We start from the raw sequence: 13302 nt of genomic DNA on the forward strand, positions 1-13302 counted from the left end.
CCAATTGTGAAATCACATCTAACAGCAGACCTTTTGTTATGGATTTTGCAAGTACAGGCTGGTTGAGTCTAATTTAATTGATTATTGGGTATTATTTTTGTTGATGTCAATGTTGCACAGGAGGAAACTAATGTCTATATTTGCTAGTTTCTCAATCAGTTGAACTAATTAACCTGAATATTGTAGCCTTAAGTGTACATGGGAAAGCTGGAAAGAAAAGAAAGACCAATGTTGTGCTCTAGGGAAAGTCAGGACTGAGCTTTAGTCATTTCTGTACTCTGCCTATTAGGAACAACTGAAGGAACATGCTATTTGATCCAATCATCCAATCACTAGGATGTACAGCCTACATACCTGGCATCATATCGACACTAAAATTCATACGCGACATTGCTCAATTGTGTGGTAGGCAGAACATCTTTTTGGACTGAAGACAGCATTCTGTTAGTGGAAAGTACCACTCACGTAGTCACTGCATAGTAGCGTGTGAAACAGCTTCCTTAACCTCCATGGCAATGCTTCGGCCAGTGTTGACTTGCCTACCTACCAATCAGTACCCTTTTCTCCTATGGTATAAATTGTTGTGATTGTTTGAAATTTGGAATTCTTGTGTTTGTCCTGATGAGTGCCAGTCTAAAATCTTCAACACCATCTCTCTTTTCATCAATATTCAAGTTCTGTACTACCAAACGACAGTATCTATTTTAGAACTGTCCTTTGAAAACACTAGACTAATTAATGACAATAGCTCCAAAGGACAATTTTGAAGCTAGTCGAGTACCAGAATTTAGGGGTGACATGGTCACTTCACTGGTTATGTGAGGTTAACATTTGAGATGCTTTAACAAGTCAAACATGATAAGGCTGCTGTAGGACCAATTATCAATGGCACTGGCAATCTTATTGCAATCTGATAATAGAATTCATCTAAAACACAGGAAAGTTTATTGATACCAACTCACTTTTCTGACTTAAGGCCATACAATGCCAGAGTACAAAGCATGTGCAGAGTACTCATTCTCTATCACAGACTCATTGATCAGAATGGATGTAAAAATCTAGTATTGGAATCAGACTTTTTTGACAATGTATTATTCACAATTAGGTAAACATATTTTTCTTCAATTCTACATGACAACATATTCCAGGAATTTTAACTGTTATTAGCTTCAGTATATTTACCTTCTGGGCAGAAGCAACCATATGTGCCGTAGCTATCACAGATGGTCTGTGGATTTGAACAAGTAGATAAGCAGGGAGATCCACATTCCTGATATACCTGGTTTCCTGGACATGGTGTAGGGGCTGAAATAAAGCAGGATGCAGTCATGATTTGTTAAATGTATTCACAGAATCATAGAATCGTTACAGCTTCTCACTATCTTTATAATTTGAATCACTGACAAGGCTACCTCTGATCACTTTTTTGTCTCCCCCAACTTCTGACAGCTGTTTTCCTGCTTATATCTTCTATTTCCTATTCCCCCACTCCTCCTCTCCACACTGGTACACTAACTCTCAATTCTCTCTCTAGGCTTCTTCCCTATTAAGTTCACCATAGTCTCCCACCTACACTAACTTCTCTGGTGAATTCCCATGCGAACATCCTTACTAGAGAGCTTTAAGATGATGTAAATACTCAAGGTGCCCCAGCATCCTCTCTTTTAACATTTACAATTTTAGTGCTAATGCAAATGTGAGAGATGGGACACTTAAATCGTCTTTACGTATGAATCAAATACTGTTTGGAAATGTAAGGATTGATAAACACCCAGGTGCAGAAAAAGATGAGACTGACTGCCAAGACACCATATGCCACAGTAAAAGATAAAGATCGGCCTATCGACTTACTGAATGAGAAACAAAGTTTGTACAACAAAGGCAAAGACCAAAAAGACTACAAGTCAGTTAAAAACCTAAAAATGCTGCATCAGCTAAATATACAACCACATGTTACAAGTTGTATTATAGTATAAAAATAGAACATGTTTCCCTCTAGGGAGAACATTCTTGGAGTGGTCAGCAACTACTCCACAGCATGCTCTGTATGGCTGGAGCTGCTTGCTCTACATGTTGGCAACATATTGGTCCTGTTAAAGGTCACAAGTGCTCTCAGGGTCAGTCAGAAGCCCATAGGCATGCAGACAGTCTAGAACTGAAAATGATCACTCCAAGCTTGACAAGCGGGTTTTATGAACAGCATGTCATGTAATTTAATATAGCACTGTAGAGCAGTTATATAAATTATAATACTGTTATTAGACAATGTAATGCAACTTGGTATTAAGAAAACATGAATATGATTTTTATTTTCTTTTTTCTCATGAATGAAGTTTTTTTATGCGTTCATGGGACGAGGGGATTGCTGGCAAGGCCAGTATTTGTTGCCTAACTGCACTCAAGAAAGTGGTGGCAAGTGGCCTTCTTGAGCTGCTGCACTCTATCTGGTGTAGGTACACCCACAGTACTTGTCAGGAAGGAGATCAAGGATTTTGACTTAGAGGGGGACCTGCAGGCGGCGGTGTTCCCATGCGTCTGCTATCTTTGTCCTTCTAGATGATGGATGTCATGGATTTGGAAGATGCTGTTGAAGGAGCCTTGATGAGTTGCTGCAGTGCACCATGTAGATGGTATACACTACTGCGACCTTGCATCGGTGGTGGAGGGAGTAAATGTTTAAGGTAGTTGTTTGGGTGCTGATCAATCGGACTTTTTTGTTCCTGAGCTTCTTGCAAGTACAGAGTATTCCACCACACTCCTGAAATGCATTGTAGGTGGTAGACAGGCTTTGGAGAGTCAGGAGGTGTGTAACTCATGGCAGAATTTCCAGCCTCCAGCCTGCTCTTACAGATACAGCATTTAAATGGCTGGTGCAGTTCGGTTTCTGGTCAATGGTGACCCCTAGGATGTTGATGGTAATGGCGTTGAATGTCAAGGGGAGATGTTTAGATTCTCTCTTGTTGGAGTCGTTGCCTAGCACCTCTGTGGCATGAATGTTGCTTGCCACTTATCAGCCCAAGCCTGAATGTTGCCCAGGGCTTGCTGCATATGGACATGGACTGCTTCAGTGTCTGAAGAGTTGCAATGGAAATGAACACTGTGTAATCATCAGTGAACATCCCCACTTCTGAGCTTATGTTGGAGGGAAGGGCACAGATGAAACATCTGAAGTTGGCTAGGCCTAGGACACTGCTGTGATGTTATGGGGTTTGAGATGATTGGCCTCCAACAACCACAACCATCTTCCTTTCTGCTAGGTATGGCTCCAAATAATGTTGCCAGAATTACAATCTTTTCTTGTGACGAGAACCACTGAGAAAAATCTTCGCCAATCCATAACGCTGAAGCCTTAAGAGCTACTACCCAGTTAAAATGGCTGTCTGTTAATAGATCTGGTTTCTGCTTGCAGATAAGTAGTGTGGTAGTTACGTTATTGGACGAGAAATCCAGAAGCCTGGATTTACAATCCAGTGATGTGCAAAATCCTCGTTCGCTCCACCTACTGCTCCAACTCTAACCTTTCTTTTTTTAAGGTCCCTTGAATGCATCAGCCTTTTCTATGCTTTCCTCTCCCATTATTTTTGACATGAATCCCTTCACTTTGGTTGCTGTCATGCATTTTGCTAGTTTTCCTTCATGTGAGCTGCCAATATTTTCCAAACATGCTACTTCTACCTGGCAACACAAGGACCGCTTGCAAGTTCCCTTCCAAGTCACATGACATTCTAACTAGGAGCTATATTGCTGTTCCCTCATTGTCGCTGGGTCAAAATCCCAGAACTACCTCCCTAACAGCACTGTGGGTGTACCTACACCACACAGATCGCAAGAAAGCAGCTCACCACCCCTTCTCAAGGGCAACAGGGATGGGCAATAAATGCTGGAATGCTGGCCTTAGACATCCAGTGAGCAAATAAAAAAAGAAACTCCAAATACAAGAGTAAACAGGGATTCTACCTGTCTTCCAGTGAAGATACAGCAGCTGAGGAGATTCTGGCCAAGGGATTTAGGATTTTAAAAATTGAAAAAGAAAATGTTGAGGGACTGAGCTTACCAAGGTTTTCGATGTTATGTGTATTTATGATAGTGATCATTGGTTCAGAGAGACTTGGGTGCGCTCATACAAGGAGCCCAGAAAGTTAGCAAGCAGGTACAGCATGCAATTAGGAAGGCAAATGACATGTGGACCTTTATGGGGGTTAAGCATGGTGTCATGAAGCTATTGATGTATATAGCGTTACTGGAAAATATTATTTTTTAAATAGAGGTTTAGTCTGTGACTGTGTCTATGCATTTTAATTGGATTAAAGCCAGCTAGTCTGGGTGCTTTGATGTATAGTAGTTTTGAGATATAAACAGAGGTAGAGGTACATTTGCATTTTGTTGAATACAGCATTCAAGAAGGGGAGTGAAATCTTGCACCTAGTTAGGAGACACCAATGTTTATATTACTAATAAAATTGGTACTATGAAAGGAGTTTTATTGTTAGAAAGGGTGGAGTTCAAAGGGCCTGATGATACAATAAGAATTTACACTCAAAGAGAAGTGCTGGGTATAACAGAAAGCAGTTTTGTGTGTGCAGAGAAGAGGCATGTAACATCAAAGCAGCTGTAAGCCTACAACTGTATGTAAAGGAATCAAAGTGAAAGGAGTCTCATTTTGAATTTGTAAGGTGAAAATGCTTTGCCTGGTGTCTGCTTAAAGTCTATGGGTTGTTGTTGCCTTAGTGGAGATTAGTTTGGGAATTTGTTAAAAGCTATAATAGTAGTCATTTGTAGCCATGTGTATATGTTTAACTTGCGTAAATTAATAAATGTCTCATGCAGTTTGATATAAAAACCTCTCGAGAACTGGTGGTTCTTATTCCTGAATTTAGAGCTGCAACTCAAACATACCAATTGAAAATATAGGTTATGACAGTTGTTCAAAGTTTCCCTTCGGGATTTCAAATAATTCAGCTTTTAACAACTGCTGTGTCATAACATTGGGGATTGGATTTCAGGAACAAAGAAGTCTTGCTGCAATCGTAGCTTTGGTGAGACCACATCTGGTATACTGTGTGCAGTTTTGATCTCCATATTTAAAGAAGGACATACTTGCATCCCTGGGGTGAGGGGGTTGACCTATGATGAAAGGATGAGTAAATTGGGCCAAAATTTTCTGGAGTTTGGAAGAATGAGAGTGATCTCATTGAAACATGCAAGATTCTGAAGGGGCTTTACGGGTTAGATGCCGAGAGGCTGATTCTGCTTGCTGGGGAATCTAAAACATGGGAGCACAGTCTCAGGATAAGGAGACAATTATTTAGGGTGGAGTTGAGGAGAAATATCTTCACTCAAAGGGTTGCGAGTTTTGTGAATTCTCTACAAGAGAGGGTTGTGGCTGCTCCATCATTGAATATATTTAAGGTGAGGATAGACAAATTTTTGGTCTCTCAGGGAATTCCAGAATATAGGGCCTTGAAAGCTAAAGGCACTGTTGCCAATAGGGAGGCAAGTAAAGTAGAGGTTGTGAAGGAAGTGGGGAGTACATATTGGGGAAGCCAAAGTTGCAAAAGCAGAGTTTTCAAAGTGTTGTAAAAGTTTGGGAAATAGAGGGGGGGGACAGGCCATGGAAGGATTTGTAAACAAAGATGAGAATTTTCACAGAGGGTTTTGTGATCCAGGAGCCAATGTCGGTCAGTGAGCACAGGGGTGATGAGTGAATGGGATGGTGCAAGCTAGAAAACATACAAACATATGAATTAGGAGCAGGAGTAGGCCACTTGGCCTGCTCTGTTCCAGCATTCAATAAGATCATGGCTGATCTGAATGTAGCCTCAACCCCACATTCCTGCCTACCCGTTAACCTTTTACCCACCCCCCACCCCCCGGGTAGCAAAGAATAGAGGCAAATGTATGTGTAACAGCAAGTTCTTACATGTACAGTCAAAGTACAATGAAATTGAAACAGGTGACAAAATGTATTACAAATACATTACCGCAAATTTCAAGCAATAAGGTATGTCATCCTACTTACGGCAGAAAGAGATATTTCTCCAGTTAGTGACTGGCTCCAGTAACCTAGAACATTGTCGGGAATATTCAGACAAAGTCTGACAACTGCATTGCGTGTCACCTTTGGCAGTACACTTGTATAAATCACGTTGACATTCAGTAACATAATTTGCCTTTGGTAATTTACAGAGAGGCGCCACTTTATTCAACATGCAAGAGCAATCAGACACCTAAAAAAAATCAACAGATTAGTTTCATGATGAAAATACGAATTGTGCAAACTTTTTCTAAGCAAAAAGGAAGGTGAAACAAAACAGACTTTAGAAAATGTTCAGGGATATGAGTAGGTAACATGTATGTGGGCAGATTTTGCTATGTTCAGGGAATCAACATTACCCAAGCATAGGGAGGAGGAAAAAGGGGAAAAGACCTGTTGTATCAGATCTCCAACCCAACGGCACTATACCAGGATTCCCTGTGCTTCCCCTGAGGGAAATAACTGACATTCTAAAGATGGAAGGAAGGGGTACTCCCAACCACACACCTTATTTTACAGTGAATCTATTCATTTAACACCCAGCAGAGCTGCATCTGTAAAAGGTCAGTCCGAGCTCCAGCCCTGAATCAATATACTTAAACAGTTTGCATAACATACTTACATAGTCAACATAACTTTCCTCCAATCTTCCTGGGTTCAAAGGATGACATGTTTCTGAAGGATCGTCTACTTGATATTTGCTAGCGAACTCGTAAGGTGAAACTACCTTGCCTAAACAAAGATTGTGTTATATGTCATATGCCATTATATGTCAAAATATATGATGCTGATAACTGAAAGACTGGTATAAATCCTACAAATGATGGCTCTTATACATTTAAAGTAGTCCAAGTAACAACTGAAGTTTAACAGTGCATATTGTTTCAGTTACATGTTTATTTAAGAGATTTACTTATTCCACCAAAAATAAGTTATTTGGCAAATGTTTTTTTACCCATTCTATATCTTCAAGCCTCCTTGGCTGCACACTTTGAAATTATGATGAAATTAAAAGGCAAGCATGAACTTTTCTGTGGTCTCAGCCAGTGCAACCTGACAGCTGTTTTCTACTCTATGCTACTGGCTGGCCACTTCACACTGAACCCAATGATGCAGGCAAAATCAGCACTTACTGGTCCAGTGGTGTATGAGTTTCAACATAGACAAAGATTTAAACACCGTTTCACATTATAAAGTTCACTATATTGTGCCTAATCTTTATCAATTAATATTGACAGCAAAACACACACTGCTTTAAACATAGCAACATAGGACTTAGGAGCAGGAGCAGGCTATTCAGCCCTTCGAGCCTGCTCCATCATTCAATAAGATCATGGTTGATCTGGTTGTAGTCTCAACTCTACTTTCCTGTCTGCCCCGCCCCCCCACCACCCCCACCCCCCCACCACCCCCACCCCCCCCAAATAACCCTTGTCTATCAAAAATCTGCCTAACTCTGCCTTTACTAAATTCAATGAGCCAGCCTGCATTGCTTTCTGGGGAAGAGAATTCCACATACTAACAACCCTCTGAGAGAAAGAATTTCTCCTCATCTCCCTCTGAAAAGGTAAATCTCTTATTCTTAAACTGTGTCCCCCAGTTTTAGTTTCTCCCACAAGGAGAAACATCCTCCGGTTATCCACCCTAGGATCTTTTTTGTTTCAATACGATCACCTCTTATTCTTCTAAACTCCAATATAGGCCCAACATGTTCAAGCTTTCCTCATAAGATACGATCCTCATCCCAGGAATGAGTTGCATAAACCTTCTCTGAACTGCTTCTAAAGCAATTATATCTTTTTACAAATAAGGAGACCAAAACCGTACACAGTATTCGAGAAGTGATCCCATGCAGTAAAACTTCCCTAGTTTTATATTCCATTCCCCTTGCAATAAAGGTCAACATTCCATTTGCTTTCCTAATCACTTGCTGAATCTGCATGCTAACTTTTTGTGATTCATGTACCAGGACACTCATATCTCTCTGTGCCACCAAGTTTTGCAATTTCTCTCCATTTAAGTAGTATACCACTTTTCTATTCTTCCAGGTAAAGTGGACAATTTCAAATTTTCCCACATTATACTCCATCTGCCAAATTTTTGCCCACTCACTTAACCTATCTAACATCCCTTTGCAGGCTCTCTACCTCCTCTTGACAACTTACATTCCTACCTATCTTGCTGTAATCAGTAAATTTAGCTACCATACATTCAATCCCTTCATCCAAATCATTGATGTAGAATGTAAATAGTTGACGCCGTAGCACTGATCCCTGTGGCACTCCACCAGTTACAACTTGCCAACATGAAAAAGGCCCATTTATCCCTGATATCTGCTTCCTGTTAGCTAACAAATCCTCTGTCCATTCTAATATATTACCTCGTACAGCATGTAACCTTATCTTGCGTAGTAACCTTTGATGTGGCTCCTTATTAAATGCCATCTGGAAATCCAAATTCACCAAATCTACAGGTTCCCCTTTATCCACCTTACTTGTTACTTCCTCAAAAAACTCTAATAGATTAGTTAAAGACAATTTCCCTTTCAGAAACCCATATTGACCCTGCCTGATCAAATTATAATTTTCTAAGTATTCTGCTGTAACCTCCTTAATAATGGATTCTAGCAATTTCCCTATGACAGATGTTATGCTAACTGTCCTGTAGCTTCCTACTTTCTGTCACCATCCTTTCTTGAATAAAGGTGTTATATCAGCTATTTTCTAATCCACTGGGATCCTTCCAGAATCTAAGGAATTCTGGAAGATTATAACCAATGCATCTACTGTCTCTGCAGCAACTTCTTTTAAGACCCTAGGACACAGGTCATCTGGTCTGAGAGGCTTCACAGAATCTTTACAGTGCAAAAGGAGGCCATTTGGCCCATCAAGCCTGCACTGGCTTGCTGAAAGAGCATTCTACCTAATCTCACTCCCCTGCCTTGTCCCTGTAACCTTGCACATTTTCTCTTTTCAGGTAGCAATCCAATTCCCTTTTGAATACCTTGATCAAACCTGCCTCCACCACCCTTTCAGGAAGTTTGTTCCAGACTCCAGCCACCCTCTGGGTGAAAAAACTTTTTTCAACATCACTATTACTCCTTTTGCCCATTACTTTGAATCTGTGCCCTCTAGTTCTTGATGTTCTCGAGTGGAAATACCCTGTCCATACCCCTCGGGACCTTGAATATCTCTATCAAGTCTCCTCTTAGCCTTCTTTTCTCCAAGGAAAATAGACCCAACCTCTCCAATCTATCCTCATACCTACAGTTCTTCATCCCTGGAATCATTCTTGCAAATCTCCTCTGTAGCCTCTCCAATGCCTTCACATCCTTCCTCAAATATGGCATCCAGAACTGGACACGGTACTCCAGATGATGCCTAACTAGTGTCTTATACAAGTTTAACATGACCTCCTTACTCTTGTACTCAATGCCTCTTTTAATAAAACCTAGGATACTATATGCTTTATTAACTGCTCTCTCAAATCGCCCTGCCACCTTCAATGACTTATGTACATATACATCAAGGTCGCTTTGTTCCTGCACCTCATTTAGGGTTTCTCCCTTAATTTTATTCTGCCTCTCCACATTCTTCCTGTCAAAATGAATCACCTCACACTCCTCTGCATTGAGCTTCATCTGCCATTTGTCTGCCCAATCCACCATATGTCAATGTTCTTTTGAAGTTGAAGACTGTCCTCATCACAGTTGATAACATTTCCAATCTTCATTTCATCAGCAAATTTTGAAATCATGCCCTGAACACCACAGTCTAGGTCATTATTATATATCAAGAAAACCAGGGTTCCAACACTGACCCCTGAGGAACTCCACTACAGACTTTCCTCCAATCTGAAAAACATTTATTCACCACTCTGTTTCCTGTCTCTCAGCCAATTTCTTATCCAAGTGCCCACTTTCACTTTATTCCATAAGCTAGAATTTTGCTCACAAGTCTATTTTGTGCACTGTATCAAATGCCTTTTGAAAATCTATATACACCGCATCAACCTTCTCTGTTACCTTCTCAAAAAACTCCAGCAAGTTAGTTAAACATGATTTTCCCTTAATGAACCAATGCTGGCTTTCCTTAATTACTCCGCACCTGTCTAAGTGACTATTGATTTTGTCCCGAACTATAGTTTCCAGAAGTTTCCCTACCACTGATGTCAAACTGACTGGTCTGTAGTTGCTGGCCTTATCCTTGCAACCCTTTTTGAACAAAGGTGTAACATTTGCAATTCTCCAGTCCTCCGGCACCACTCCTATGTCTAAGGAAGACTGGAAGATTATCACCAGTGCCTCTGAAATTTCCACTCTCACCTCCCTCAGTATCCTTGGATGCATCTCATATGTTCCTGGTACCCAATTAATTGTAAGTAAAGATAGCCTTTCTAATACCACCTCCTTCTCAACTGTAAATTCCTTAAATGTATCAATTACCTCCTCTCTCACCTTGGTCTGGGTGGCATCCCCTTTCTTTGATAAAGACAGATGCAAAGTACTCATTTAATACCTCCGCTACTTCCCCTGCCTCCACATGCAAGTCTCCTCTTTTATCCCTAATTGGCCCTACCCTTTTTTTAAAGCACCCTTTTATTATTTACATGCTTATAGAAGACCTTGGGATTCCCTTTTACGTTAGCTGCTAGTCTCTTTTCATGCTCCCTCCTTGCTTTTATGATTAGTTTTTTCACTTCCCCTCTGTCCTTCTATATTCAGCCTGATTCTCCATTGTATTTTCTACCTGACATCTGTCGTGCAAGCACTTCTTCCATTTCATCTTCACCTCTATTTCTCTCGTCATCCAGGGCATTCTAGATTTATTTGTCCTACCTTTTCCCTTCAAGAGAATATACCTTGACATTGCTTGCAATACTATCTTTTTGAAGGTGGCCCATTGTTCAGCCACTGTCTTTTCTGTCAACATTTGATTCCAACTCACTCGCCTCAGATGTATTCTCAAACCATCAAAGTTGGCTTTCCCCCAATTAATTTTCTCTGCTCTGGGTTGTTCCTTGCCCTTCTCCATGGCCAACCTAAACCTTACGATGCAATGGTCACTGTCCCCTAAATACTCTCCCACTGTTATTTGATCCACTCGGGACAACTCATTCCCCAGAACCAGGTCCAAGAGTACCTGCCCTCTCATTGGGCCGAAAACAAACTGCTACAAGAAAATTATCTTGAACACATTCCAGGAACTATTGTCCTTCTTGTCTCTTTGCACTATTCCTATCTCAGTCTATATTTGGATAATTGAAGTTCCCCATTATAATTATTCTATAATTCTTACACCTCTCTGGAATTTCTTTGCAAATTTGTTTCTCTACATCCCTTCCACTGGTGGTGTATATACTACACCCATCAATGTTATCACACCTTTTTCATTCCTTATCTCTAGCCAGAGAGATTCCATCCTTGACCCCTCTGGAACATCTCTCTCTTCAGTACTGTAATGCCATCTTTAATCAATACTGCCACTGCCCCCACCACCCCGCCCCCCCCCACCCCCACCCCACCTTTTCTTCCTTTCCTGTCTCTCCTGAATACCTTGTACCCAGGAATATTTAATGCCCAGTCCTGTCCTTCTTTAAGTCAGGTGTCTGTTATAGCAATAATATCATTGCTCCATTTGTCAACCTGTGCCTGTAGTTCACTAAGCTGATTAACCACACTCTGTGCATTCACGCACATGTGCATTAATCCTGATTTAGGCTTTTTAACTTTCCCCCTTACTCTGACCCTATCTAATGACTTACTATAGCTTACTCTAGTTCTATCAACCTCTCCAAGCATTCTATTTACCTTGATAGTACTCTGATATATCCTCCTTATTAATTAATACTTCTCTACTTCCCACTGCCAGTTTTTCTCCTCTCCTCTCTGAATTTCCCCTCAGGTTCCTATCCCCCTGTCAATCCAGTTTAAACCCTCTCCAACAGCACTAGCAAACCTCCCTGTGAGGACACTAGTCCCAGTCCTGTTAAGGTATAACCAATCCTTCTTATACAGGTCCCACCTGCCCCCAGAACCGGTCCCAATGCCTCAGAAATCTAAAGCTTTCCCTCTTACTCCATTTCTCTAGCCACATATTGAACTGCTCAATCTTGCTATTCTTATGCTCACTAGCACATGGCACTGGGAGTAATCCTGAGATTACTGCTCTTGAGGTCCTGATTTTCAATTTCCTTCCTAGTTCCCAAAAAGCTGCTCATCAGCCTTAGGTCTAACCTTTTCCCTGGTGATGGGGATTGTTTTATGTTCCTCCCTCCTGTTTACCCCTTGATTTTCAAGGATCTTTTAGAAGTTTTCTAAGTCTTCTACAATGAAGACAGACACAAAAAAACTGTTCAATGCCTCTGCCATTTCCTTGTTTTCCATTATCAATTCCCCAGACTCATTCTCTAGAGAACCAACACTAGATTTAGTTACTCCTTTCGTATTTAAATACTTGTAGAAACTCTTACTACCTGTTTTCAGATTACTAGATAGCTTTCTCTCACATTTTACTTTCTCCCTCTTTTTTTTAGCCATTCTTTGCTGGTCCTTAAAATCTGACCAACCTTTGCAGATTTGTAGTGTTTCTTTCAATTTGATACTATTCTTAACTTCCTCATAGATGCTGCATCCTTCTCAAAGAGTCTTCCTTTTTCATTGGGATAAATCTTTGCTGAGAGTTGTTAAATATCTCCTTAAAAGTCTGCCACTGCATCTCTACTGTCCTACCTTTCAACCTAGTTTCCGTTTAACTAGATTTGCTTTCATACCCTTATAATTACATGTATTCAGGTTTAAAACACTAGTCTTAGGCCCACACTTCTCCTCTTCAAACTGAACATGAAACTTCATCATGTCATGAACCCTGCCACCTAGAGACTCCTTTACCATGAAGTTTTGATTAATCCTGCCTCATTGCAAATACCAAGTCTAGATTAGCCTGCTCCCTGGTTGGCTCCAGAACGTACTGCTCTAAGGAATTGTCCCGAATGCACTCTATGAACTCATTTTCCAGGCTACATTTGTCTAATTCACCTAATCTACATTTAGATTAAAGTCACCCATGATTATTGCAATACCTTTCTTACATGACTCATTTATTTCTTCCAGTATACTCTATCCTACTGTGTAACTATTGTTAGGGGGCCTATAAACTACTCCCACAAGTGACCTCTTATCTTTCCTATTTCTTATCTCTGCCGAAACTGATTCTACATCTTGCTCTTTTGAGCTAAGGTCATCTCTCACTACTGTACTAAAGGCATCC

The 13302-nt window shown here is 40.7% G+C and overlaps 1 protein-coding gene across 1 annotated transcript in view; it reads right to left on the bottom strand.

Annotated features, from left to right (window-relative positions):
• Positions 1-6993, bottom strand: part of LOC144685059 (mucin-6-like) — a 264923-nt gene extending 257930 nt beyond the window's left edge. The window contains exons 1-4 of the mRNA XM_078549593.1: positions 6990-6993; positions 6657-6766; positions 6020-6227; positions 1183-1305 (exon numbers count right to left, since the gene is read on the bottom strand). Coding sequence (XP_078405719.1) covers positions 1183-1305; positions 6020-6227; positions 6657-6766; positions 6990-6993 — 445 coding nt within the window. The remainder of the gene's footprint in view (positions 1-1182; positions 1306-6019; positions 6228-6656; positions 6767-6989) is intronic.
• Positions 6994-13302: the final 6309 nt, after the last annotated feature.

Source organism: Cetorhinus maximus, chromosome 9 (assembly GCF_964194155.1).
Source record: "Cetorhinus maximus chromosome 9, sCetMax3.hap1.1, whole genome shotgun sequence".
NCBI lineage: Eukaryota > Metazoa > Chordata > Chondrichthyes > Lamniformes > Cetorhinidae > Cetorhinus > Cetorhinus maximus.